General features: G+C 46.8%; 1 protein-coding gene across 6 annotated transcripts in view; it reads right to left on the bottom strand.

Moving 5' to 3' along the window:
• The window catches only part of TTC28 (tetratricopeptide repeat domain 28), a 445,830-nt gene that overhangs the window by 288,834 nt on the left and 129,346 nt on the right, over nt 1-27,650 (bottom strand). For 2 of the 6 annotated variants that reach the window (XM_039504816.1, XM_039504815.1), the window contains exon 1: nt 11,615-12,287. The exons of the other annotated variants lie outside the window; for them this stretch is intronic. Coding sequence is in view for 1 of the 2 variants with exons in the window: in XM_039504815.1 (XP_039360749.1) it covers nt 11,615-11,641 (27 nt within the window). In the remaining variant the exon portion in view is untranslated. Of the gene's footprint in view, nt 1-11,614; nt 12,288-27,650 lie in introns of those variants that run through there. 6 annotated transcript variants of the gene reach the window in all.

The raw sequence follows: 27,650 nt of genomic DNA, 5'->3' as shown, positions 1-27,650 counted from the left end.
CAGGCACCAAAGGTGGTGGTGGTGATCTAATCCCTTCCCTGTACGGACTGGGGGGGCCTGCTGTATTGCCTCCTATATACAGCCCAGGGGTTCCAATAAGGCCACTGTGTGGGGAAAGGTACAGGTGAAGGCATCCACGGGTGACTGTACCATGGCTGCATGTCATGTCTGTGGTAAGGTCTTGATCGCATGAGTCCTAGGGTTGTCATTGGTCAGATGGGAGAAGAGTGGTATGGTGAGAAAACACCCCCCTTCTCATTATCTTCCTCCACACTGGAAAACGGAGGGGCCAGCAATGAAGAAGGATGGTCTGGTACCATGCATACCAGGGACACGGTGCCAAAGAGTGGGGATTCTGGCATCCGTGATATCATTAAGGCTTTATGCTGTAGGAAGTGGCGCAGTATCGATGGTTCCAGTGCTAAACTGGAGTGGTGCTGATGGTTCCAGCACCAAAGTGGCACGGTGCCAATGGTTCCATTGTAGTTGCAACCGTCAGTGTTGATATATGGGCTGGAGCAGGTGGTGGCAGCATAGCCTGTGGTGAGTGTCTCAGTGTTGTGTCATTAGGTGGTTCTATTGGTAATGCGATGGACACGATAGGCTTCTGCTTGCCTCTCAACTCCGAACCTGCTCACTCGAGGTTGGCAGATGCTACAGTGTGGGCAGTGCCGGATGATCCTGGTGCCTCGTACGTACTCAGCCGCAGTGCAGTCAGTACCAAAGATAGAGAACAAATCGGGGATCATTCCTTTTTTGGCAGCTCTTTGGGATGAGAAGTTGCTGCTCTTTTCCTCATAGCCTTTTTGGAAGAATGAGCCTCTCTCTGTGAAGAGGGAGAAGTCTCTGGAAATCGTTGTCCAGAGGGGGTCTCTGCTGGTTCAGGCTGGATGCCAGTCACAGAGACTTCTCCATAAGGATAAGTTTAAGAAGCAGGTTTCTGTCCCTCCTGGCGCGAGCCTTTAAGAGCCCAAGCAGCGGATGCACTGAGAGTGACCGTCCAATACCGGGATTGCCTCCTGGAGTGAAAGGTAGCGCCTGAAGCCCAGTGAACCGGGCATGACTTCAGACAATGGTGGTTCACCCTGAGGATGAAAACTAACTATTCTCAGGGGTAAGAAAAATTAATGAAGAAAAACAAATTTTTAACAGTAAACGGGGAAGAAAAAGGGTAAGTAATCTAACTAGTATGCAAAAACTACTCAAAAAGACTATTTTTTAAACACTAAATAAACTAATGGTTTTAAGACTGCTGGGAGCTCTGTCTTAGGCCAAAGACGGTTGAGAAGGAACTAAGGGGGGTTGAATTGCGCGTGTCGGATAAGGCATTGATGGCACCATGCAATGGAGACAGTGCATGTGTAACCCACACAGGTACTGCTGCTGAAATTCTCCAATCAAAGTACAGGAACGTACCATCACTAGAAGTGGAGCACCCACAGGAACACACCTCGAAGAAGAATAGTAAGGCTCTCTCTCTCTTTCCCATCCTCCATATATAATCATGGATATGTTTCTTCCTAGCAGACAACAATGGACTGGATAACTGATCAGGAAAACCATTCGGAAAAGAGCCTCTGAAATGAAGACTAATTTAAAATGAAAGCCTGTAAGTCTCTCTAAAAACGAATGCAATTACATTATGATGTGTCACATTACAATAGGGCTTGCATTATTTGGTCATTTCTTCTTCTAACCTGTTTGGACTACCTCAGGTATATAATTATCACCTCACTCTCTACAAGCAGTATAGTGTCCTCCCTTCAAAAAGCACATCTGCTTTCACATATGGGACTTCTAAGGTAAGAAAATGAATTCCAGAACACTTGAATCTCACAGATGCTTCATGAGTCAAGTACCAGGAGTTTTGAACTAGAGTCTTTTCAAGTCTCCAAGTAGCCTACAATTACTATAATACCTTACCTGACTTCATGTTCTTTCTCCTTCTCTTCCTGCATTGGACACTACGAAGAGATCTTAGCACTGATAAGCGTTCTAGTCTATTCCATATATTCCTTTGATGTTAAGCATTGCAAGTTTATACTCTTTGCCCAAAACATTCAACAAGAGCAGTAGCATGGATTCCACAGACCTAACCAGGTGCACATAATTTTTCATGTCTTTAATCTAGGTATGTGATACTGAACAACAAAGCTGCTTCACTTAAATCTCAGGGAATTATTTATGTAAAGTTCATCATGAGTATCTTCAAAGTAAAGGTTATTAAAACTGAAGTCCCCTGAACTGCTGCATCAGTCAATTGAACCACCCATATTTCTCATTAGATTTGCCATCAGATCTGGGGGAAGCGTCTCCATTCCAGGTCTCTGGTGGAGGAATGCAGAAAAAGCAGTGCTGTCCTATCATATTGGCCAGAAAATGTATTAACAGCCTAGACCAGGGGTCTCAAACATGCAGCCTGCGGGGCTCTTGCGTGTGGCCCGTCAAACTCCCCGTGCCCCCCCACCCCTCTGCCTACCCGTGGGATTGCCCCCTGTGGTGCTGCAAGCCCCGCGCCGCTCTCTGAAGCAGCTGGCAGCACGCCCCTTTGGTCCGGGGGGGAGGGGGAAGGAGGCAGAGGGCTCCTGCATTGCCTCCTCCCAGGAACCGCCCCCCGCAGCTCCCATTGGCTGAGAACAGGGAACTATGGCCAATGGGAGCTTCGTGGGAGGTACCTGGAGGAGCGGCAAGAGCAGCAGAGGCACAGAACCCTGAGCCCCTCCCCCTCCCTCTCCCCCAGGGCTGCAGGGACACGGTTCCAGCTGCTTCCTGGAACGGAGCAGCGCAGGGCCAGGGCAGGCAGGCAGGCAAGGAGCCTGCCCTGGCCCCGGTGCGCGCTGCTGCCACCTCGGAGCCACTCTAGGTAAGCGGCGCTGGGCTGGAGCTCACCCCCTGAACCCCTCCTGCACCCCAACTCCCTGCCCTGAGCCCCCTGCAGCACCCACACCCCTCCTGCACCCAACTCCCTGCCCTGAGCCCCCTGCCACACCCACACCCCTCCTGCACCCCAACTTCCTGCCCTGAGCCACCTGCCGCACCCACACCCCTCCTGCACCCAACTCCCTGCCCTGAGCCCCCTGACGCACCCACACCCCTCCTGCACCCAACTCCCTGCCCTGAGCCACCTGCTGCACCCCTCACCCTCCTGCACCCAACTCCCTGCCCTGAGTCCCCTGACGCACCCCACACCCCTCCTGCACCCAACTCCCTGCCCTGAGCCCCCTGCTGCACCCCTCACCCTCTTGCACCCCACACACCAACTCCCTGCCCTGAGTCCCCTGACGCACCCCACACCCCTCCTGCACCCAACTCCCTGCCCTGAGCCCCCTGCCGCACCCCACACCCCTCCTGCACCCAACTCCCTGCCCTGAGCCCCCTGCTTCACCCCTCACCCTCTTGCACCCCACACACCAACTCCCTGCCCTGAGTCCCCTGCTGCACCCCACACCCCTCCTGCACCCAACTCCCTGCCCTGAGCCACCTGCTGCACCCCTCACCCTCTTGCACCCCACACACCAACTCTCTGCCCTGAGTCCCCTGCCGCACCCTGCACACCTCCTGCACCCCTTGGGGTGGCGTTGGGGTGGGGACTTTGGGGAAGGGGTTGGAATGTGGCAGGGAAGGGGTGGGAACAGGCGGGGCCTAATGGAAGGGGTGGAGTGGGGGCGGGGCCACAGGCAGCGAGGGGTGTGCGTCAGTGATGCCGCCTTTGGGCCAATGCACTAATCCTCATGTGGCCCTTGTGGTCATTTGAGTTTGAGATCTCTGGCCTAGACGGAGCTGTGCTTTCAGGTAGGATGTCATTTCCAAACCAAAGCAAAGATTCACAATACCCATAAAAGGAAAATGTTTATAATATTTAACTGTCCAACAACACTGACTCCTTTTAATTTCTTTTAATTAAAGTAGATTAAAAATCAGACTCAGATTTGTAAATGCTCTTCAGAGACATTAAATACACCCTCTAAATATTGAATATAGGAATTTCTAGTCAAATTAATTATTCTGACCTATTTCTGATAGGTACCAGTACTGCCTCAAAATATAGATAAAGTTCATATCTTAGCCACAATGTTAGTTACATGCCTTCTGTCATTACTCAGTCTGTCTGGATTGTTTTCACCTGATCTGAATAGAATTTTGCCAGAGATGCTCTAGTTTGGCAAATCAAAAGCCCAGACAGTATACTTAACTTTTAATGCAATTAATTCCACCACGTCCTGCAATTCACAAAAGTAACTTGCCTTTAAAGTAGCCCAAGGGCCAATTAATCTTCCTGTTGCTCTGGAGAAATGATCATTTCAGTGAGTTCCTGTTCATTCTAGCTAGCAATCTCTCACAAGCTAGGAAACACCTTTCCGTTCTATAAACAACATGGAGTGCAAAGGTTACAAACACATTTTCTTCTTGCAAGGGAATCAGTCTACCCAGTTTGCTACAGAAAGGGGGAATTCTTCAGCTGGTGACATTTCACAAGTGGTGTAGATAGTATTCAAGATGTTTCCCCTGCAATGTTTCTAAGCAATATGCCACAGAAGCATGATTACTGGTAAATAAAAAAAAAGGTCACTGAAAGATCTCATTGTTTGAATAGACTCAGTAGAGATTTCCTATAGAATGCATTCACTTTTCACCTGGGCTCAATTCATTAACTCAGAGCCACAGGGAATAAGCAGAGTGCTCTCAACCTAGACAAGAGGGATGTTCATACCCCACAACAAGTGGCACTCTGCACAGAAGAGGGCTAACACTTGAACAGCAGTTTAGGACTGCCGACCATTGACATCGGTGTAAGGGGAAACCCAGAAAGAGCTTTGCCTTTCCTCAAGTATTACATTTTTAAACTGAAAACAGTATTTTAGAAGGTAGGAAATCTGTTATAAACTGTCATACATGTCTTAAAAATCTTTACAGAACATTCAAACAAAGCATTCTACAATTGGTCCAGACTTGGTTAAAATGATAATGCTTATGGTGAAAGCAAAATAATGCACAATATGGTAAGATTTGCCTGAATCAACTGGGAGCAGATTTTCTTCTTTCCTACAGAAAGGTTGAAGTATTTATGTACAGGTGAGTTTGGTATCAAAGCTATATGAACAAGCCTTATCGGTGTCAGAGGTATCTGACACTTTAGCACTTAGTAAACATACATGATTTTAGCACATCAATAACAGAGAAGTTTTGCCACTTAGTCATACATTCTTATTAATGATTTAATGAATCCTCCATAGGAGCTATACCTGACATGGCCAGTCAGTGATTAACAGACATAAATGAAGCTGCTGGGTGCATTTCTTATACTGTATTAGCCAGGATGGGCAGGGATGTTGTCCTAGTCTCTGTTTGCCAGAAGCTGGGAATGAGCGACAGGGAATGGATCACCTGATGATTCCCTGTTCATTCCCTCTAGGGAACCTGGCATTGGCCACTGTTGGAAGACAAGATACTGAGCTAGATGGACCTTTAGTCTGACCCAATATGGCCGGTTTTGTGTTATATTCTTATGTATTCAGCAGCCTCTGACACTTACTACATTTATCATGGTAGTCCCTCCATCACAAACAAGAGACAAGTTTTCGAGCTTACACAGAGCTCTTCTTCAGGTCTAGGAAATGTACTCAGAATGTCACAGCTAAATACAAGGTGGAACACATAGTTTAGCATAAGTAGTTAACACATATTTCAAGGGCCCATTCAAGGTCCAGTGGCCCACTCAATAGACACACCCAATTTATGGTTTACTACAAAAATCTACAACCCACTGATAATCCCCCCCAGATGCTATTCCCTCCCCCGTCCTTTCCTCACTATGACTGGTTGTAAATGGGCCACTTCACCTTGAATGATTCTTTGAAATAAGTATCAGAGAGGTAGCCGTGTTAGTCTGGTTCTGTAAAAGCAGCAAAGAATCCTGTGGCACCTTATAGACTAACAGACGTTTTGCAGCATGAGCTTTTGTGGGTGAATACCCACTTCGTCGGATGCAAGAAATAAGTGTTAATACTTATGCTATCTATTTCATCTTTTGTTTACGTGTGACACTTGGAGGTGAGGTCTACACTACCAACCTATATTGGTATAACTACTTCCACTCAGGAGTGTGAAAAATCAACACCCCTGAGTGATGTAGTAATACTCATCTAACCCTGGCATAGACAATAAGCTTCTCCCATTGACATAGCTACCAGCTCTCAGAAAGGTGTATTAACTATGCCAACAGGAAAAGCTCTCCCATCAGCATAGGAGCGTCTTCACTGAAGTATGACAGCAGTGCATATGTGCCGGTGCAGCTGTAGTGCTGTATGTGAAGACAAGTTTCCCAGACAAACTCTGTGTAGGCTCAAAGGCTTGTCTCTCTCACCAACAGAAGTTGGTGGTCTCACCAATTATAGTGTCAGTCTGTGAAGCTGCTCATTCATAGACTATCAGGGTTGGAAGGGACCCCAGGAGGTCATCTAGTCCAACCCCCTGCTCAAAGCAGGACCAATTCCCAACTAAATCATCCCAGCCAGGGCTTCGTCAAGCCTGACCTTAAAAACCTCTAAGGATGGAGATTCCAACAACTCCCTAGGTAACCCATTCCAGTGCTTCACCTCCCTCCTAGTGAAATAGTGTTTCCTAATATCCAACCTAAACCTCCCCCACTGCAACTTGAGACCATTACTCCTTGTTCTGTCATCTGCTACCACTGAGAACAGTCTAGATAGGTCCATCCTCTTTGGAACCCCCTTTCAGGTAGTTGAAAGCAGCTATCAAATCCCCCCCATTCTTCTCTTCTGCAGACTAAACAATCCCAGTTCCCTCAGCCTCTCCTCATAAGTCATGTGCTCCAGTCCCCTAATCATTTTTGTTGCCCTCCGCTGGACTCTCTCCAATTTATCCACATCCTTCTTGTAGTGTGGGGCCCAAAACTGGACCCAGTACTCATCCCTCGATCTGTTGGCAATGCCCCTACTTATACAGCCCAAAATGCCATTAGCCTTCTTGGCAGCAAGGTTCACACTGTTGACTCATATCCAGCTTCTCGTCCACTGTAACCCCTAGGTCCTTTTCTGCAGAACTGCTGCCCAGCCATTTGGTCCCTAGTCTGTAGCAGTGCATGGGATTCTTCCATCCTAAGTGCGGGACTCTGCACTTGTCCTTGTTGAACCTCATCAGATTTCTTTTGGCCTAATCTTCTAATTCAGTGGTCCCCAACACGGTGCCCACGGGCACCATGGCGCCCGCCGGGGCATCTATGTGCACCCGCGTACTGGCCAGCAGACAAGCATCCGCCAAAATGCTGCCAAAAAGCGGTGTCATCAAGAGGAGTCACCGCCAAAATGCCGCTGATTTTCGGCAGCATTTTGGCAGCGATGCCTCTTGACGTTGCCGCTTCTCAGCAGCATTTCGGCAGATGCTTGTCCGCCGGCCACGGTCCTCGGTGGCTCGTCGTCCGGTGCCCACTACCCAGAAAAGGTTGGGGACCACTGCTATAATTTGTCCAGGTCCCTTTGTATCCTATCCCTACCCTCCAGCATATCTACCACTCCTCCCAGTTTAGTGGCATCTGCAAACTTGCTGAGGGTGCAGTCCACACCATCCTCCAGATCATTAAGAAAGATATTGAACAAAACAAGCCCCGGGACCAACCCCTGGGGCACTCCGCTTGATACCGACTGCCAACGAGCCATAGATCACTATCCGTTGAGCCAAATGATCTAGCCAGCTTTCTATCCAACTTATAGTCCATTCATTCAGCCCGTACTTCTTTAACTTGCCAGCAAGAATACTGTGAGAGACAGTATCAAAAGCTTTGCTAAAGTCAAGGAATAACACATCCACTGCTTTCCCCTCATCCACAGACGCAGTTATCTCATCATAGAAGGCAATTAGGTTAGACAGGCATGACTTGCCCTTGGTGAATCCTTCAATGGCATCTTCTCTCTTAAAAGCCCATTTTTGTGAACAAGATAGACAGTTTCAGGAGAAATAACCCCCCTTCTCGCTTCCAGGTGACTGCTGTAAGTCTCTAGGATGGCACTACTGGCCTACCAGGTGGGCTTGGAGTAGAGCGTGCAAGCGCCCAGCGGTGACAATTGTTAGATGGGATCTAACAATGAGGCCCTATGGGAAATAGATTGTCTTCTTCATGGGGGATTTTTAAATGAGCCACTTGCCAACACCACTAGGACAGCACATGGTGCAAGATTCCCAGGATGCCATGCCTCACATAATCGTTGAGTAAGGCAGAATAGATCTAGTCACTGTCCCCTTCCTTACAGTTCTTAATTGCAGTTCTGTTTACACTATTTACCCTGAAACATCTAACATTAATTGCTTGATTACACGGAGTTTGAATCTTTCTAACTTTATGAACATACAAATAGTCTATGAGCAGAAGCTTACTTCAATCCCTTTTATATATTTATTTGCTGTGTGCAAAATGCATGGATTCAAAGTGATAGCTACACCTTAGGATCCGAAAAAGGGATGCTTACCCTCAGTCTATTTACAGAACTATCCATGCACTAATGCAGCTGGTAAATTGCATGCTCTGTTAAACCACTCCTATGGTACTTAGCCAGGCAACTGAAAGGGCCAGGGGTGGCTCCAGGCCCCAGCATGCCAAGCGCACGCTTGGGGCGGCAAGCCGCAGGGGGCGCCCTGCTGGCGCCACAAGGGCGGCAGGCAGGCTGCCTTTGGCGGCTTGCCTGTGGAGGGTCCGCTGGTCCCGCGGCTTCGTGCTTGGGGCGGCAGAATCCCTAGAGCCGCCCCTGGAAAGGGCACAGCCTGGGCAAAGTATATACCCCTTCAAAATCTCTAGACAAAACATGGCACAAAGGGGGTAAGTGAAAATCTAATAAATCATTTTGTAAATTTAAAGAAATATGCTCAGTTTGCTCATTTACAAATGTTTTCAGTTCCTGGTTTTGTAACATAATATTTGTTTAATAAGCGAGAGACAGGCAAGTCATTTCATTATCCGAACTGACCTACACCTAAATGTAGCTGGAGGCTACAGAAATGCTAGCTACTGTATCTTCTCCTTAGCTTTGTTAAAATGATATTGATCTACTGAGTAAGAGTGGTACTACTGTGCCATCTGTTAGTGTTTTGCCTGATTTATTTTCTTGAAACTGCTCGATAAAGCACATGATCCTAACACTACAAAAGCATTAAGGCAAGGCCGTCAGAAAGCCTGGCTGTGCTCATGTGAGCACTCTGGCAACAGTGACTAAATAAACCAAATCTCTGCTAGGATTTTTATTGGTATTGTACTAGAATTGAATACAATATGAAAATAGTTTCCATCACATCACAGCAGAAAGAATTATTTTTTACCCAGACTACCAACTCAATCAGGTTAATAAAATGTGATAGCCAAGGCTGAATTAAAAAATCTCCTACACATTCTACAGAATCAAATTTGGTTGCTTGAAGTATCATAATGTGGGATTATGAACTAGACATTAGCGCAGCGAATAAATATAGCTTCTGGTATTGTGATTTAAGCATTACCAGGGTGAGCCAATACGGTGGAATGAATCCTGACACTTGAAATAGAATCTTCTAGAGTCCAAAAGTCCAGTCAGCTGCCAAGAATAATATTTCAGTGGTTCAGTCAATACTTCTGTATGCATGGCCTAGAGGGCTTTGCACAGCCATAACCACAGGAGTTACTGTATGTTTGGTGGAATAGTAAAAACAGATATTTATTAATGTACAGTTTGTAGACATCTTAAAAGCAATTTGAGGGAGGAAGATGGAGACGGAAGCTTGATAAATGGACAGATGCCTCCAACAAGCTTACATTCCCAGTTATTTCTACGTAACAGTTTTTAATCTGAGACAGCAGTGGTTGGAAATATTAAAAGAACATCTCTGGGCTTCAGAATGGAGAGAAGAGATGAGGTGTCTGAGATATGGAAGCTAACCCATTACCCTGAGCTGCAGTGCGAATATGAACTCCAGTCAGGCTATTCTGAAGCACTGTTCATTTCAGTGTCTAGTAACACTCAAAGCAAGAGACCCTCTCATGCATTTCACATGTGATTTCTATTTCTGCCCTGATGTAAAACACAATATCACACATCATGCTATAAAGAGAGGCAGCCCTGCTGGTTCAAGCAGGTTTTTCCAAAGAAATATAATAGCCCACAGCTGCCAGAAGCAGAGGGTCATTGCTGGAGAGGGGCACAGCACATTCGGTTTTCTAGATTTTCCTTTAAAGAATGTCAATAAAACAAACTACCAAATGTGTTTTTAAAAAATGTCCTGCTATGCGGCAAACCACTAGGGTCACTGCATAGTTATCACAATACAGGCAAGTTAGCAAAAATGAGTCTCCACAACACAGACAACTTGCTAACTGCATTCACAGCACACTCCTGGAGAGATCATCCCCTCATCTCACACACTATTTCTGTGGCCAATGGCAATTTATTTTTACGTAACTACTAAGCGAGCTTTGTAGACTCTGCTTCCAACACAGGAGCCATATTAGGAAATAGACGGAAAAGAGAAATTTACTATTTATGATCCATACGCCAAACACAGTCAGACACACACAAAGGTGCAATCACAGTGGCAAATGCACACAGAGCAGCACTCATACAAGCACACTGGTCAGCACACACTCATGGCCTTAGAGGAAGAGGAAAGCAATTTGTGCATGCATTCTAAGCTGACCTATGCACCAACACAGGCACATGCACACAGGCTGAGGCAGCTCCACCCCTTGCACCCTTGCGACCATCCCATCCCTGTTTTTGTGTGAATGTTCTGCTCGCCCCCCAGAGGGACCCCAGAGAAGCTGTTGTGGGCCTGCAAGCCTCATTAACCCCTTCAGGGCTAGGCCATTCCAAATACAATTTCAGCACCTTTTCCAACATAATGAAACAGTGGGAAGAGGTATGATAGGTTCTGGAGGCTTTTACCTTCCTCCAAAACCTTATTATACATCTCCAAAGGATTGGAGCCAGGACTGAATAAAAAAGGCATTATCCACCCACCTTCTGCGGTAATGAGCTTGTGCTTCCCTCCCCGGGGTTCAGTGCCAACTGCAAATCTACATGCCGGATCAGATTTCTGCTCCCCAGTACAGTCACCTCCAAAGCCCCTTTTGGCACATTTTGTCAGGTTACAGCACAAGGGGGCTGCATCCAGGCCAGAACCAGAGCTACAAAGCTACTAGTCCACCTTTCTCCTCTTTGTGCCTCCTACCCGTGGGCCAGGGCAGGGAACTGAGTTGAGAAATGACAAAGGAAGCGAAGAAAAATTAGTGCTCACTAATGCTGTCAGTCACAACCTAGGAGGATAACTTAGCCCCACACAGAACCCAGCATACTGTGGGTGCTGTAAAATAATGTGGTAGTGAAAACAGCAATAGAACATGTATGCTGCCCTAGCAAGGGCATGGAACTGCTCAATTCCCAGGTCACCTATAAAGGAGAAGAGGGCAGGGTCACTCCCACTCCCAGGATTTACCTGTGGGGGATGGGGAAGGGTTTGCTCAACTCTCACCATGGTCACCTGTAGAGGGGCACAGGATGCTCCCAGGATTTATCTGTGGGGCGGGGGGGGGGGGGGAACACTGGGCAGCTGATCCCACCTCCTCACCATCACTCACCTTCTTCCGGGGCTGCCATTTCATCATATTTGTAAAGCAGAAATGTTGAGCATCAAGATATTGGCTGGATGCTGGTGGCGGATGCAGGGAAGCTGCAGCTGCAAGTCATGCTGCCTCCGTCCTGCCCCTTTAAATCTTTGCCATATTCACTGGAGAAGGAAATCACAGAGCCAGAAAAGGGGGGGAAGTCTCCAGTCTCTTGGTATTTAGCTCAAGAAAAACTGGTGGAAATGCCATAAGAACCTTGCCCATCAGGAAGTCGCAAAAGCAGTGGCCCCACTGCCTGAACAAGTCATTCTCCAGGGAGACCTGCAGCCTTGTGGGTCCCTGGGATAGGGATTCTCCTTCAGGGAAGAGCCTTGGTGAAGTAGGAGCTGCAATTCTCTCTCCTGCAGGAAATTAGCACACACTCACCCCCGCTGCCATCCAAGCCACTCTGCTAACAAAGATCAAACCAATGATTCCCTCACACGCAGCCTGGAAGAATTCCCAACTCCGGGATGCATTTCTGCTTCAGTCAATTTTCACGAAGTAAATTCCAAAGGTGTATCAGCAGAACATACCCCCCCAGACCCTGCAGTGCAAGGAGCAGCCTTGGCTGGGTGCCCAACTCTGCCCACAAAACTGCCACAAGGACAAAGTTACACACGGGTGGGGAAATCCAGCAAGAGCCCCAAACTCCACGGCTCAGCCTGCACTAATGACTTCCTTCCCTCTGTACATGCACAGCCTGCCCTGCTCCAGCCAACAAGGCAGGAGCCTCCTGGGTCTTAGTGCCTCCCACATCTCCCCTGCACAGGCAAACTTCCTCTGAGGGATTACACTCTAACACAAGCCTTTCATTTCAAAGGAACCCAGTGAAGAAAGTACGGACAAACGAGTTAAAGGCACCCTTTCAAGTATCTGGACTGAAGCCTATATGACAAATTCTGGACTCAGGAGACAGAGATGCCCCAGATCATGGTGTTTCTGAAAGTTTCTTTAACAAGGATTGGCTGAGGCACTACATGGTCATGGAATAGAGATTTTAAAGAAGTTTTGCGCTTTTCCCTTTTCCAAATCTGAAATGTACAAATATCAACAAAAGCTCAAACACAAAGTTCTATACAGACATCTCACAATGCACAATAACAAAAGCACAGTAACAAAACCCCACTAAACCCAGAGCTTCCTGCCTGGCAGCCCTTAGCTCAGACACCAGTCAGAAAAGGAAAACCAACCAGGTAACAACCTGTAGCCCCTATGGTCAGCTTCCTGCAGCTGGAGAAACTGCATTTCTTTGCTATTTCCTTAGGTGGCTCCTCATTTTGTCTGCTCCCATTTGTGAGTTCTCTCCGCAGGAAGAATATAGATGCAAGAAGCAGTATTCTATCATTTAAAGGCAGATTAATTCTGCTTTAACAACATTTTTGCATTGGGGAAAGAAAGGCAGTGCTGTAGGTAACAATCCTGAAGAGGCAGCTGTGGGGAAGGACTGCAGGCAAACAGGTCTCTCTTACTACTATTATTCAAATGAACAGCCCCACACCACCATGCATCCCCCAAAACACGGCACTGTAATGTAATCATCACATATTACACTGCATGTATGGAATTCTCCCTACTGCCTGCATCTGTAGGGCCCTGGCCTTCAACTGGGCAGCTCAATTTCCAGAAAATTACTAATTATAGTTGACTATTTCCAAATTCCTTTGAAGTCGATATGTGCTCATACTGTATTAATATTCAGAGACACATAGTTAGAGAGTGTTACTATCATATTAATTACAAGGCCAGAGTCCCTCTGACAAGCTATTTGCTCAGCAGTGGACTTGGCTGAAATCCTGCCCTTTGATGACATCATACGGACACAGCACTATGAAATTCCCTTTTTCCCCCCTATCAGAAAAGTTATAGAATTTTCTATTAAATCATATTTTTCTAAGCATTTATTTTGCTGATTCAAATCAGAAGAAAAATCAGAGAAGGGGAGAAAGAAAGGGAACCGGACAGAAAAGAAATGGGAGAGCAAGAAGAGGTGCAGGGAAAGGGAAGAACAAGAGCAGCAGACAATTCTCCACTGCACTGAACATAGCTTAGTTTAATTATTATTGACTAAGATAAAGTGTCTGAGTGGTGCTCACCTACCTACCTGTCTGATATTCATGCTAATGTCCCTTCCCCTGGCTGGGGACCCCTAACCTCCACAGTGCCCACACCAAATCAGGCAGTTTCACATTTCACTACAAACATTCAGCACAAAATTTCCAAGGTTTCTGATGCTTTTGGGCATAACTGGGTTAAGTCTGTCATGAGATCCTCCCCCCCCCCCACCTCCTGGGTGCTACTGTCAGCCTACAGTTGCTATGCCCATGAGTTCGGCTGGCACATTCTCCAAATGTGCTTTACTATTTAAACTAGAGCACAGGTGCCAACAACAGGTGGGCTCCTATACTCAGCAAAATACATGAGTAATTTCTTCTGAAAGCAGTCCTCTCCTCTGTCACAGCAATGCCATGCTGGAGCTACAGCAGGGGTCAGCAACCTTTCAGAAGTGGTGTGCTGAGTCTTCATTTATTCACTGTAATTTAACGTTTTGCATGCCAGTAATACATGTTAACGTTTTTAGAAGGTCTCTCTCTATAAGTCTATAATATAGAACTAAACTATTGTTGTATTAAAGTAAATAAGATTTTGAAAATGTTTAAGAAGCTTCATTTAAAATTAAATTAAAATGCAGAGCCCCCAGACTGGTGGCCAGGACCCAGGCAGTGTGAGTGCCACTGAAAATCAGCTCACGTGCTGCCTTTGGCACGCATGCCATAGGTTGCCTACCCCTGAGCTACAGGCTTCTTTAGACAATGAAAAGCTCTGAACAGTTACATGGCAGAACAGGGGCTGGAAAAAGGTTACACAAACTTCAGGAACTGGGGTTACCAAAACAACAGGTTGTGTTAAGGTGGGGTTGCCAAAATATATTCTGCATAAGAACCAGCCAGCAGGCACCGTGCCTGCCATAGCAGGCAGCAACAGGACTCAGCTTGAAGACAATAAACTCACAGTAATCACATCATGGCGCATTTGGGCCTTCTCAAGAGGGCCAGTGGCACAAAACAGATTCATAACCTGGCTCTGCAGGAAAGTCTCACTTTTGCTTCTGCCTTCATTGCATGAGAGGGGCTGATGCCTGGTGCATCACTTCAGGTACGCAGAGAGCAGGTAAGACTACCGAGATGATGTAGAGGCAGATTGGGAGAATTTTCCAGGGCCTTATGCCACGATCACAGAAATTTAGGCCTGGAAGGAATCTCAAGAAGCCATCAAATCGAGACCCCTGTGCTGAGGCAGGACAAATAAACTTAGACCAGCCCTGACAGGTTTTTGTCCAACCTGTTCTTAAAAGCCTCCAATTATGGAGATTCCACAACCTCCCTTGGAAGCCTTTTCCAGAGCTTAAGTGTCCTTAGAGTTAGAAAGATTTTTCCTAATCTTGAACCTAATCTCTCTTGCTGCTGATTAAGCCCATGACTTCTTGTGCTACCCTCAGCGGATATGGAGAATAATTGAGTCCACTTTTCAACAGCCCGGGACATAGCTGAAGATTTAACAGGTCCCCAACTCCATCTTCTTTCCTCAAGACTAAACACGCCTAGTTTTTTTAATGTTTCCTCGCAGGTCAGGTTTTCTAAACCTTTGGTCATTTTTGTTGCTCTCCTCTGGACTCTCTCCAATTTGTCCACATCTTTCCCAAAGGGTGGCATCCAGAACTGGACCCACTACTCCAGTGGAGGCCTCACCAGTGCCAAGTAATGCAAGACAATTACTTCCTATATGTCTCACATACGACACGCCTGTTAATACACCCCAGAATATTAACCTTTTTCACATCAGCAGCAAATTGTTGACTCATATTCAATTTGTGATCCACTATAACCCTCAGATTCTTCTCAGCGGTACTACCACCTAGCCAGTTATTCCCCATTTTGTAGTTGTGCATTGGACTTTTCCTTCTTAACTGAAGTACTTTGCACTTGGTCTTTACTGAATATCATCTTGCTGAATTCTTCAATATGCCAAAGTTGTTTTGAATTCTAATCCTGTCCTCCAAAGTCCTCACAAACCCTCCCAACTTGGTGTCCTCTGCAATTTTTATAACTACACTCTCCATTCCATTATCAAAGTCATTAATGAAAATATTGAATAATACTGAATTTAGGACTGACCCCTTTAGAACCCCACTAAATATGCCCTCTGAATTTGACAGTAAACAATTGATGACTACTCTGAGTACAGTCTTTCATCCAGATGTGTACCCACCTTACTGTAATTTCATCTAGATCACATTTACCTAGTTTGCTTATGAGAATGTCGTGTGGGACTGTCAAAAACCTTGCTAAAAATCAAGATTTTATCCCCCCATCCACTAAGCCAGTATCCTGTCAAACCAGGAAATTGGATTTAGTATGATTTGTTCTTGACAAATCCGTGTTGGTTATTCCTTATAACCCTATTATCTTCTAGCTCAGGGGTGGGCAAACTTTTTGGACCGAGGGCCACATTGGGGTTGCAAAACTGTATGGAGGGCCGGGTAGGGAAGGCTGTACCTCCCCAAACAGCCTGGCCCCGCCCCCATCTGACCCCTCCCACTTCCCGCCCCTTGACTGCCCCCCGCAGGATCCCCTACCCATCCAACCTCCCTAGTCCTTGTCCCCTAACTGCCCCCTCCTGGGACCCCCCACCCCAACCGCCCCCGGATCCCAATCCCTAACCAACCCCCCTGCTACCAGTCCCCTGACTGCTCTGACCCCTATCCACACCCCTGCCCCGACAGGCCCCTCCCCAGGACTCCCACACTTATCCAACCCCCCCACGTCCCCTGACCACCACCCAGAACCTCCGCCCCATCCAACATCCCCTGCTCCCTGGTCTCCTGACTGCCCCCCGGGACCTCCTGCCCCTTATCCAACCCCTCGGCCCCCTTACCATGCCACTCAGAGCAGCATGTCTGGCCGCTGCGCCGCCCGGCCAGAGCCAGACACACTGCCGCGCTGCTCAGCAGGAGCACGCAACCCCGCCACCCCTGCCTGCGTGGCGGCGGAGGAGGCAGGACAGCAGGAGCAGGGGGCTAGCCTCCCCGGCCGGGAGCTCAAGGGCCGGGTGGGATGGTCCAGTGGGCCGCAGTTTGCCCACCTCTGCTCTAGCTGCTTACAAAATGATTGTTTAATAATTTGTTCCAGTATCTTTACAAGTATAAAAATTAGGCTGACTAGTGTATAAATTCCTTGGGTCATCTTTGTTCCCATTTTTGCTCTTCTCCAGTCCTCTGAGACTTCACCCATTCTTCATGAGTCCTCAAAGATAACTGCTAGCAGTTCCAAGATTGCTTCTGCTAGTTCCTTATGTATTCTAGAATTAAGTTAATCAGTCCATGGTCAGATACTGGTAAGAAAGCAGAAGTCAGGGTTATGTATGGTCTATACACTGTTTACTTTTAAGTATTGTTTTTCAAAGGTGTTTTCTAAAGTGTCTGAGACCCTCAAATGCCTCCAGGTTCCCCTAATCAGCTATGATAGTAAAGTGGCAGGTTACAGTTAAAATTATGGATGTTCTTAAATTAGAGAGACTTGCCAAAGCAGGAAATATGAAGTAGTGATGAAAAATATCAATTACCAGCTCTTTATTAACACAATCTACAGCCTTATCTGTAATGTTTGAACCCTTTACGAGCAACAAGATGCAATGGAAGAAGTTGAGAACAAAGAAAGTAACTACAGGTTTGCTGGTCCCAGGGATGGGCTGTCCTTGCCATTGCTTTGAAGATAATCCAAGATGTCCCCCTTAGTTCCATATACACTGAGTTCCTTGTGCCATGTCTGGGACAGAAGGCATGCCCCATTCACAGTAAGTTCAGAGGGCTAGTTCTGTAAAAAAGGAACACTGTCATTGCTTCATGCATTACGTTCCATACAAACACAAGGCACTGTTACACTGGGCTAAATATGAAATACTTTGGTTTCAATAGTTAGTCTCTATCGAGGCATTTATACCATGCTCATGACAATGGCATGAGTGCCTTTTCTCAGGTGCTCTAGGAAGATATGATTCTCATAATGAAAATATTTCAATGGAGAACAATGCATATGTGCTGTATTCATAAGAAGATTTTAATAGAGTCTCCCCACTTTGGAAGAACTTCTGTGCCAAATTCCTCTGAAGGTTACTGATCTCCTGTGCCGTTAGACACAAAGTGTGTCACAGAGCATTGTCATTTCCACAGGTTTACCATTTTTTCCTTTTGAAAGCTCTTATAAACAAGATCAGACACTTGAATCTGACTAAAGGCAAATAAGAATCTAAGGGCTTGTGTACACTGAGACTTAGTGTGCAGCAAGCTGGGGTGTAAATCTACAGTGCACTTGCTTGCTGCACACTAATTGGTCATGTGGACCGTGCTGCCACACACACACACTTTCATCAAAGTGCACAACAGAACTTTTAGTGCCCAGTAGCAGGACCCACACAGCCAGACAGAACACAGCAAGCTAGTGCACTGTAGAGTGACATCCTGGCTTGCCACACGTAAAGGTGGGTCTACACTTGGAGCTGAAGGTGTAATTTCCAGATTAAGACGACATACCTGTCCTAGCTCTTATCAAGCAAACACACTAAAAATAGAAACATGGCTGCGATGATGCGAACGGCAGAAGGGGCTAGCCACCCAAGGACATACCTAGCATCCTGGACGGGAACAGATTTGATGCAGCAAGCCTTCCATGTCATCACAGCTACACTCTATTTTTAGCATGCCAGCTTGATCAGATCTAGCGTGGGTTTGTCTCCTCAAGGAAGAAATTACACCTTTCACCTCAAAGTGTAGACATACACTAAATATCTACGTAGACAAGCCCTACAATTGAAACCCAAATAACAGATGAGAATACTCACGTTAGCATCAGATGAAGAGCACTGTTGACAACAGTTCATCTCTAGATGGAAGGTTTCCCCGACTCCCCAGACACAGGCATATATCACTGATATGGAATTATCTCAGCATCTCCATTAGGAGATTTGGCTGATAATTGTGCTGTCTATACAATTTTTTACCTTATCGTACTATCGAAGGGCAACTTGGGCATCCAGACCTGAACAATTCTGAATATACTATTTAAGAAAATAGAAATTGTTTTATTCGTTATTGTCTTCAGCATCTCTCTTTTCACAATCTTCCTACTGGCAATTTTTTGAATTTTTTAACCCCTAAAATTTAAAGAAAGAGAACGAACTACGGTTAATTTCTAATAATTAAATCTTTCTTCTTTGATTCTACTAAGAACAGATGAAAAAGCAGATTTTGGTAACTGGGTATATGGATCAGTGCTTGGGGCAGGATGCCAAAAAGGCAGCTGGATTGTTAACTCTGCCTATAGACATATTAACATGAGAAACAAGCCAAGGAGTTTAATCCTACAGTATCTAGTAGCGTAACAGAGATGGTAAGCGGAAAAGATAAAGAAGCTGAAACGCTCATGGAATATACAGCCTCAGTGTTCAGTAACTAGTGGAATCTGATCATAGTGATTGACAGTAATTTCAGTAATAAATTCAATAAAAGTGCCATATAAAATGGCAAAGAAAGAGTTTGGACTGTACATGGAAAAGGTATTAAACTGCTCTGTCCCAGCCAACTTTAAAGAGGAAGTATGTGTTCAGTGTTTGTACAGAACCTAGCGTAATGGATCCTGGTCCATGACTCAGGCTCTTGGGCACTTCAATAATACAAATAAATAAAATAAAATAAAGAACAGATTATGAACCCACAGTGCTGAGTAGGGTACACATTTTTCAGCATATGCTCACATAAACCTATTTTCTCTAGACAGGAATAAACAAATATATAGGCTGCTAAGTGGGTCCCAGTGAGATCAATGGTTTTCACTTCACATCTATTTTGCCAAAACAGGCAAGGGCTTTCACTCATAGAATTCAGGGTGAAACCCATTTCACCCATGAAGGGAGTACCACTGTAGCTCTCCTTTGTCCCTAAGGATGGTCTCGTGGTCAAGACCTAGGACAGGACTCAGCAGATCTGGCTTCTGTCACAAACTGCCTGTGTGACCTTGAGCAGGTTGCCTAATCTGTGCCCCCACTTCCCTATAGGTTAATTTGGGATAACAGCACTTCCCTACCTTACAGAAGTGTTGAGAAGATAAATCCATTAGTGATGCACAGAAAAAAGAGCCAAACTGCCAGCAGAAGCATTGGTTGAGGTTTGTAATCTACTATAAAACTCGCTGGAAGAGGAGCTCCAAGGGGAAAGGGTGCATGACACTGTTGTGTTCATTTGCTACACTGAAACAAATGCAACTTGCCTCTGATTTAATGGAGGCTTTCCCCTGCCCGAACTCTCGGGCAACCAATTTCTTCAGCTGCCCTGAGGTTCCAACAATGGAGGTCAAAGGTGAAACTCTGGGGAAGAAAACTAAGGAGACAAGCAGCATTCTCTAGTAGACCAAGTTTCACTGAAGCTTGCAGAGCTTTAGCCAGATCTGTTGGCTCTGCTCTGAGCCAGCTACACAGAGGCTGGTGATGTTTTGGCACCTACTGGTTGGTCCCTTAAAGCTTCACCAGCCAGCTTTAGCTAGATGCAGTCCTCCTGTCCTTGAGGAGTGCATGACTTCGGCTGACTCTAATGCGAGGTGTAGACCATGTGGAAAGGAGAGCAACCCTGGGTACAGGGCAGCTCAATTCCATCACACAGACTCTCAGCCTCTGCTGTTGAATGCTGCTGCACTGGCCCCAGGGTCAAATCCAGTGTCTCTGAAACAAGCTCTAATGCCTCAACATCCCAAGAACAGACACGTAGGCACTTGGAAATGTATTGTTTCTCATTCTTTGAAAAACTAATGTGTACAGCTCTGCAGCATTCAATACTAGAGAAATCTGAAAACACAGAAAGGAGATGCCCAGACATCAGATCATGTCATCTGCCATAATGCTATCAGAGCAGAGCTCATTTCACAGGCAGAATGCAAAATGTGCTCTTTTGATGTCAAGAGCAGAAGGCTATTGAAATTCTCCCTGCGTAAAGATAATTAATATGAAGCAAAGCAGGAGGTGTGGATGCACACTCCCACTGCACGGGGAACGGGAGCTGGCTCACTGTTAATCTCTATTCTTAACTCAGTGATTGGCATTTCTGCTATGTTTAAACTTAAATCTTTTTTCAGCAGCAGATGAAGAATTTCAATACTTATTTCCACAGCCACAGGAAATATCTGAAATAAACGTAATGTGAATGACACTAATATCTGAAGGAAACAGCAACAATTACTTTCCTTTCCAATGTCTGAGAGTTATCTGAACTCTTTATAAAAAAAATGCAATTTAATTCAGTCCTCAATTTCTCTTCCCTACATGTACTTAGTATGGAGTCATTTCATATCCATGATCGCCCTGCCTGCAATATGCCTTGGCATACAGCTACCATATTCTTCACCAGGAGACACTGGTAAAAGTCAAGCAAGTTCAACTACACCTCTACCTCGATATAACAATGTCCGCGGGAGCCAAAAAAATCTTACCGCATTATATCGAACTTGATTTGATCCGCCGGACTGCGCAGCCCCGCCCCCCTGGAGCGCTGCTTTACCGCGTTATATCTGAATTCATGTTATAACAGGTGGCGTTATAACAGGGTAGAGGTGTTCTACTCAGGTCTGTGAAGCTTAATTGTATCAGTGGCCAAGTTCGTTTAACAATGTGTAACCACAAAACAGAAAATAATCTTTGTCAATCAAAGGGAATGTCTCCAGTTCACTGAGAGTACGTCTACACTGCAATGCAAGCACATGTTCAGAATCAGGCTCAAGCCCTAACCCCACTTCCATCTACATACAAATCCCTTAGACTCAGACCCAGGGTCTAAGGACCCCACAGCGGTGGAGAGTCTGAAGCAGAGTCCAGTCAGACCTAGAGTTCAAGCCCTATTGTTTTGCAGTGTGGATCCAGCAGTGGACTTCCCTGTGAGGGGTCTGCCAACGTTATCCCACAATTCCATGGGCCAGTGTCCTTTGTATTCACTATCTCACGAGTCACCAATCAACTCCTAGAAGAATGAGGCAACCCCCTTTGTTCAAATCAGCTCAGCATTTAACCCTTCCATTTTATTCTGACCACTGAGCTGCAAACACAGTGAACCTTCTCCTGAGTCTACAATGGCCACCAAACAAAAATCTTTTGCCAAGCATGCGGCTTCCTGGTTGCAGCAGCACAGCCAGATTTTGGTGAACCTCTGGTTTGAGGCCAGCAAAACATTCCATTTTAGTAAGAGTACCGGGAACGACTAGGCCACTCAGCAAATAGCAGAGAAGCTGGCAACGTTGGAAATTTACCAGACTCGTGGCCAGTGCAGGGAGAAGATTAAGCCACTCCAGACCAACTACTAAAAAGACAGGAACCAGAACTGTACCTCTGGGAACTTGTTTACAAGGACTTAAACTCGATACCATATACTACATCTAGCACTGAGTCAGCAGTGATGCACAATGATCTGGTCAGCCAGGAAAGCGACCCACTGACCCCAGAATCCAGCATGGGAGCAGATGGGAGTCAGCAGCAGGCACTGATGATGCCACTGAAGTGGCTCTGGTGATTAAACTGGTCCCCAAGGAGGCTTTGCCAGGACCCCAGCCGCAGGACTGACAGCCGGACCCTGGATGCACCGGTGGCAGCGGGGATCCCTGGGCACAGTGGGCAGCAATGGAGCCCCGCATAAAACGTGGGGGGTCTGCAGCACCCCATGCACCCCTAAGGAGTTGGGATGGGGAGGGATGCAGTGAGGGGGATGCGGGTGCAGCCCCATTCCCAGCACTTGGAGACGGGGATGCATACCTCCAACTCCTGGGTTCCGGTGATGGGGCGACAGACCGTGGTCTGCAGCAGGGCACATGCCGCAGCTCAAGCCCAGCCACAGGAGGAATGCAAGGAGAAGAGGGCTGGTAGCAGCGGGAGGAGTATGTGCCACGCTGACCACTTGTGAGTGAGTGGCACTAGTTCCACCCCTGCCGTGACCCAGCCAATGGGAGCAGCGCCTGCGGGCGGGGGACAGGGCAGCATGTGGACCCCCCCCAGCAGCCCCGAAGGCTAGGAGCCGGACATGCTGGCTGCTTCCAGACTCGGGAGATGTGCAGGCCGTGGCACTAGCAGGGAGCCTGCCAGCCCTGCTGCGGCGCTGCAAACCGGACATTCAACGGCGTGGTCAGCAGTGCTGACCAGAGCTGTCAGGATTCCTTTTCGACCAGGTGTTCCTGTCCAAAACCGGACATCTGATCACCTTAGTGCAATCACCACAGAGATGAGTTAGGACAGGAAGGAGTTCCACTCTGAATTCTCTGAGGTTCTGGAGGCAACACCATGCAAGTGAGAAAACATCAAAGTACACCTCTACCCTGATATAATGCTACCCGATATAACACGAATTCAAATACAATGCGGTAAAGCAGCGCTCCGGGGCGGGGGGGCAGGCTGCACACTCCAGCAGATCAAAGCAAGTTTGATAACGCGGTTTCACCTATAACGCGGTAAGCTTTTTTGGCTCCCGAGGACAGCGTTTCATCAGGGTAGAGGTGTATATAATGCCAAACAGAGAAGATCATTCAGAGCACAAATCAAACTGCAGATACAGTCTAACACTAAGGCCCTAATAGAGCAGCAGAGTGTGTGATTAAGCCTGAAGGGCTACATTTTCATCTCTACTCTGCACATACAAATGCATATAGCCAGATGCATTTAATCTCGGTCTTGCCTTCTTCCCTCATATCCAGGCGCTCATCAAATCCTCTCGCTTCTTTCTCTGCATCCTTGCTGGCAAGACACCTCCTGCCTCAACTACTATCAACCTCCTCCTTTCCACATGGGGAGTTTCCTGAAAAATGAGCAGCTGCCTCCTATGCTCTATATTCTCAGTAAGAGTTGAACACTGATTTAAAATATTAACCTAATATTTTATACTATACAACACACACACACACAGATGGACAAACATTTTATAGAAGAACTATTCTAGCATTTCAGAGAGTTTTACAAGTTTCATTTGTACTATTTTTATATCCCTCCTCCTGAAAAGCCAGGCTACCTGAGCACCAGGACTCCAACTGTACAGGCCTTGGAAGAAGGCGAAAAATCTAACTATTAAATTGTAAATACCCTAAAAGTTACATAGAATAGAGTTTTTACATTAATGTCTGACATCTTGAGACATTCCAGAGCCAGTGGGAAGGGCTGTTCCCCCCAGAGGAAAGCTGGGAATCTTCTGTCTCCAGTGGTATAAAACTACTGCTTCTTGCCAGGAAGAGTCATGAGATATCAAAATGTGACTCTGATATTGGTCTAGGACTGAATACTGCCTATGCTCAGAACAGAGCACCTCACACCGTGCAATCTTAGTGTTAAAAAACAAACAAACAAAAAAACCCCAACAACCCCACTTCTCTGGCTACTGATTTTCTTTTATTAATTATTATTATTATAATGGCAGCTGTTTGAAGGAGTTTGGAACATTAAACTAAGTCCTGTTGGAGATAGTTTTGTGGGCCAAGTGTCAGTAAGGCTGTCCAAGGTATATAACATATTAAATTTATCACATAGCTCTACAATTCATCAGATAGATATCACCACTGCATCACTGGTGTTAATACAGAGTTAAATGTTAACAGCTAATGATATTTGAATATGTATATCCTCTTGCATATTCATTAGACTAACTGCCTGAAAAATGACAGCATTTTAAAGGTTAATACCATACTACAAGAGAAAGAAGGCTGTAGTTCACACATATAATAGCTGGGTCCCTTGGCAAATTCAGCAAGTATATCATCAAATGCTTTGATTTCTTAATTTATTAAAGTGACTTTCAATTCATTACAATAACTCGGTGTCTATCGATCTGTCTGCTTCCCACTAACACATATACAGTACCAGGTACATATTTGAAGCTCAGATGCAGCATTCTTAATCTGAGCTGCTGTAGTTGACAAATAAGCCTGAGCTACAAAAGAAAAAATTCCTTTCAGAACACTTCCCTGGTCTTTTGGATGGGATATCTAGTCATTGGCAAGGAAGGAACGCTCCTTCGTAAAGCACACACTGTAGACAGAGAACTTAACTGGGGCTCAGAGGTATCACAGCTCTCTGCAGCATGAGAAATTAGTGAAACACTGGCTCAGTCTTGTATCATCATCTAACCTGATGCCTACTGTCCATGAAATTAGGCTGTCACTACACTGCCTCTTTCAGTGCTAAAACTTTAGTTGTTCAGGGGTGTGAAAAAACACACCTGAGCGACAAAAGTTTTAGCGCTGAAAAGCACCAGTATAGACAGTGCTTTATCGCTGGGAGCTGAGCCGCACTCCTGGCGATAAAGCTACCATCACTTGTTTGGGGTGTTTTTTTTAAATCGCTGAGAGGGCTCTCCCCCGGCAATAAAGCATGCCTATACTGCCCATGTTACAGCACGGCCGCGGCCGTGCTGTAATGTGGGCATTGCAGACATATCCTTATTTTCCCCTGTGCGCTTTGGGTACAATTCACCATTGTTTTCAGGAATAAGAACTTTGGACTAGAAACACAGCTGGGTTTTCCGCAACTAGCCTGTGAAAATGCCAGCTAAGGAACTCACTTGGGTGGCAAAACTGAAACTTGGAAGCTAATTGATGTGGAGAAAGGAAGAACAAACAAACACCATTCTCTGGGTAGTGACACCATCAATGATGCCGGTTCACAGAGAAGTAAACTGAGCTGAACAAAAGAAATCCAAACTAGGAAAGTCAGAGGATTGTGAATAAGCTACAGTGTGGACATTTTCCCCCTCTAGATCATGGGTTTGAACCCAAACTCACATCAGCAGTGAGCCCTAAATTATCAATATTTGAGTGTTGGGTAATCTGCAGTATGTCATATGAGACAGGTATAAGGATAGGGTCTTAGTCCATCCTAGGAGTCAAATATCGACATCACAAAACCACTAGAGTTAGTGACACTAGGGCCTTGTCAACACTGGGGAAATTCAGAGGCATAGATATTCCAAAACCTTTGTTATTCTGGAAGGAGAGGACTTAAATCATGACCTGGCTGGAGGGCCAAGTCACAGAAAGAGGTGGATGACCAGTGGACCATAGCAGCTGTCAGCATGGGGTACGAGGCAGGGAGAGAACTGCTATGCCACACCTGGCCATGAGGAAGTGCTCCAGAGGTGTTCACACCCCTTCACACTGATACTTACCTATTTCTGCAAAACTGGGCTAGAAATTAAGAGTAGAGACACATATACGCAATGTCAAATTCTAGGAACCTGCTCAGAGATACCTGGTTCTAGCCCATTCTCTTGTCTCTCTCTGCACTGAGCTGCCCCTCCTCCCGCAGCAGCAGCAGAACAGGTCCTCTTCCAGCCCTCTGGGGTGGGTGTTGGGAGTGGGAGGAGCGGAGGTTAATGTGATTACTCCTATAACCGGAGATTTAGTTTCCACTCAGCACTGCTAACCGGACACTCAAGTCCCATTTTCTACTGGAGTTTCCAGTTTAAAACTGGATACCTGGTAACAGGCCTGCCAGAAAAGCCTGAGGGAGGGGAGAGGGGGAAGCAATCATTTTTAAAAGTAAGAGGGCTAAGCCTTAAGGGGGGAGCAAGTGGTGGGTGGGCTGGGTAGTGGAGAGGAGCTAGTGGGTAGGGCCATGTCTGCTGTACTGCCCAGGTAGGTTGGAGACTGTGGGGATCAGCTGATACAGTATCCCCAAGCCCAGGTGACGTGACAGCCAGTGGTGGATTTAGAGTTAGTGGGGCCCCCAACCCTGTGCTCAGCTTCCTTTTTGGGGCTTCTCCTTGGGACCCAGCCAAGAAAAAACATTCTCTCTTATCTCCTCCTACCCCCATTTTTCATTCTTTTTTTCTTCATACTCCTTCTGTAAGTAATAACAAGTAAATGAAAATAAAGTGAGGTACCTTGATTGTTCTTGTAGTCCAACTTATTTTTCCACAGACCACTTGAAAATCACGGAGGCTCTCGACAGACCACTTAATGATCTTTCCACATATTGTAAAAAATGTTGGGGTGCAGGGTCTGGCCAGGAGCTACGGCGAGGGAGGGGGCTCAGGTTTGGGACAGGAGATTGGGGTGTGGAGCGCTTACCTGGGGCAGCTCCTGTTTGGTTCTCAGGATGGGGGTGGGGATGTGGGGGTGCAGGAGTCAGGGCAGGGGCTGGGGAGGTGTGGGGGTGCAGGGGTGTGTGAGGAGTGCTGAGGTGTGAGGGAGTGCAGGGTCAGGGCAGGGAGCGTGTGAGTGGGGTGCCAGGGGCTGGGGAGGTGTGAGGGGCGTGCAGGGGTCAGGGCAGCGGAATCAGGGTGTGTGAGGGGGGTGCAGGAGGCGTGTGGGGGGTGCAGGAGTCAGGGCTGGGGAGGTGTGAGGGGAGTGCAGGGGTCAGGACAGGGTGCAGGGGGTTGGGTGTGGGGGGGTGCAGGAGTCAGGGCAGGGGGCTCAGGGTATGTGGGGGCAGGGGGCTGTGGGTGTGGCCTGGGGTTGTGGGGATGCTCACGCAGGGAGCTGGAGGGGGTATGCCCCAATTCCAGCCCCTTCCCCAAGGCCTCGCACCCGCCTCTTCTCCTCCTCCTCCCTGGAGCGGCTCCTCCTCCCCCGTCCTGCCAGCAAGCAGCTGATCCGTGGCGGGGTGGGGGGAGAGAGGGAACGTAGCACGCTGGGGAAAGAGGTGGGGGAGGAGCCAGGATGCCATGGAGCCCCAGCAGGATCAAGTTTCTGACCCCACAGGAAGGAGCAGAGGGCAGAGAAGAGCGGGCCAGGGCCCCTTTCGACTGTGTGCCCGGCGCCATGGGGGGTGGGGGCAGGGGGCAGAGAGACTGGAGAAGTCTGAACTGCCCCCCTTGATAAACACTCCAGACCTCTCAAACTAGGACATTTCACCTGTACTTGCTTTTAAAATAGTTACTATAAGGAATGTTGCTAAAGGGGGGTTAGGCTATCCAGTTCACCTCAGGATTTTAAAAAGAATG

The sequence above is a fragment of the Mauremys reevesii genome, linkage group 18, assembly GCF_016161935.1.
Source record: "Mauremys reevesii isolate NIE-2019 linkage group 18, ASM1616193v1, whole genome shotgun sequence".
In the NCBI taxonomy this organism is placed as follows: domain Eukaryota; kingdom Metazoa; phylum Chordata; order Testudines; family Geoemydidae; genus Mauremys; species Mauremys reevesii.
The sequence above is the reverse complement of the archived record's forward strand: the minus strand, read 5'-3'. Positions and strand labels throughout refer to the sequence as shown.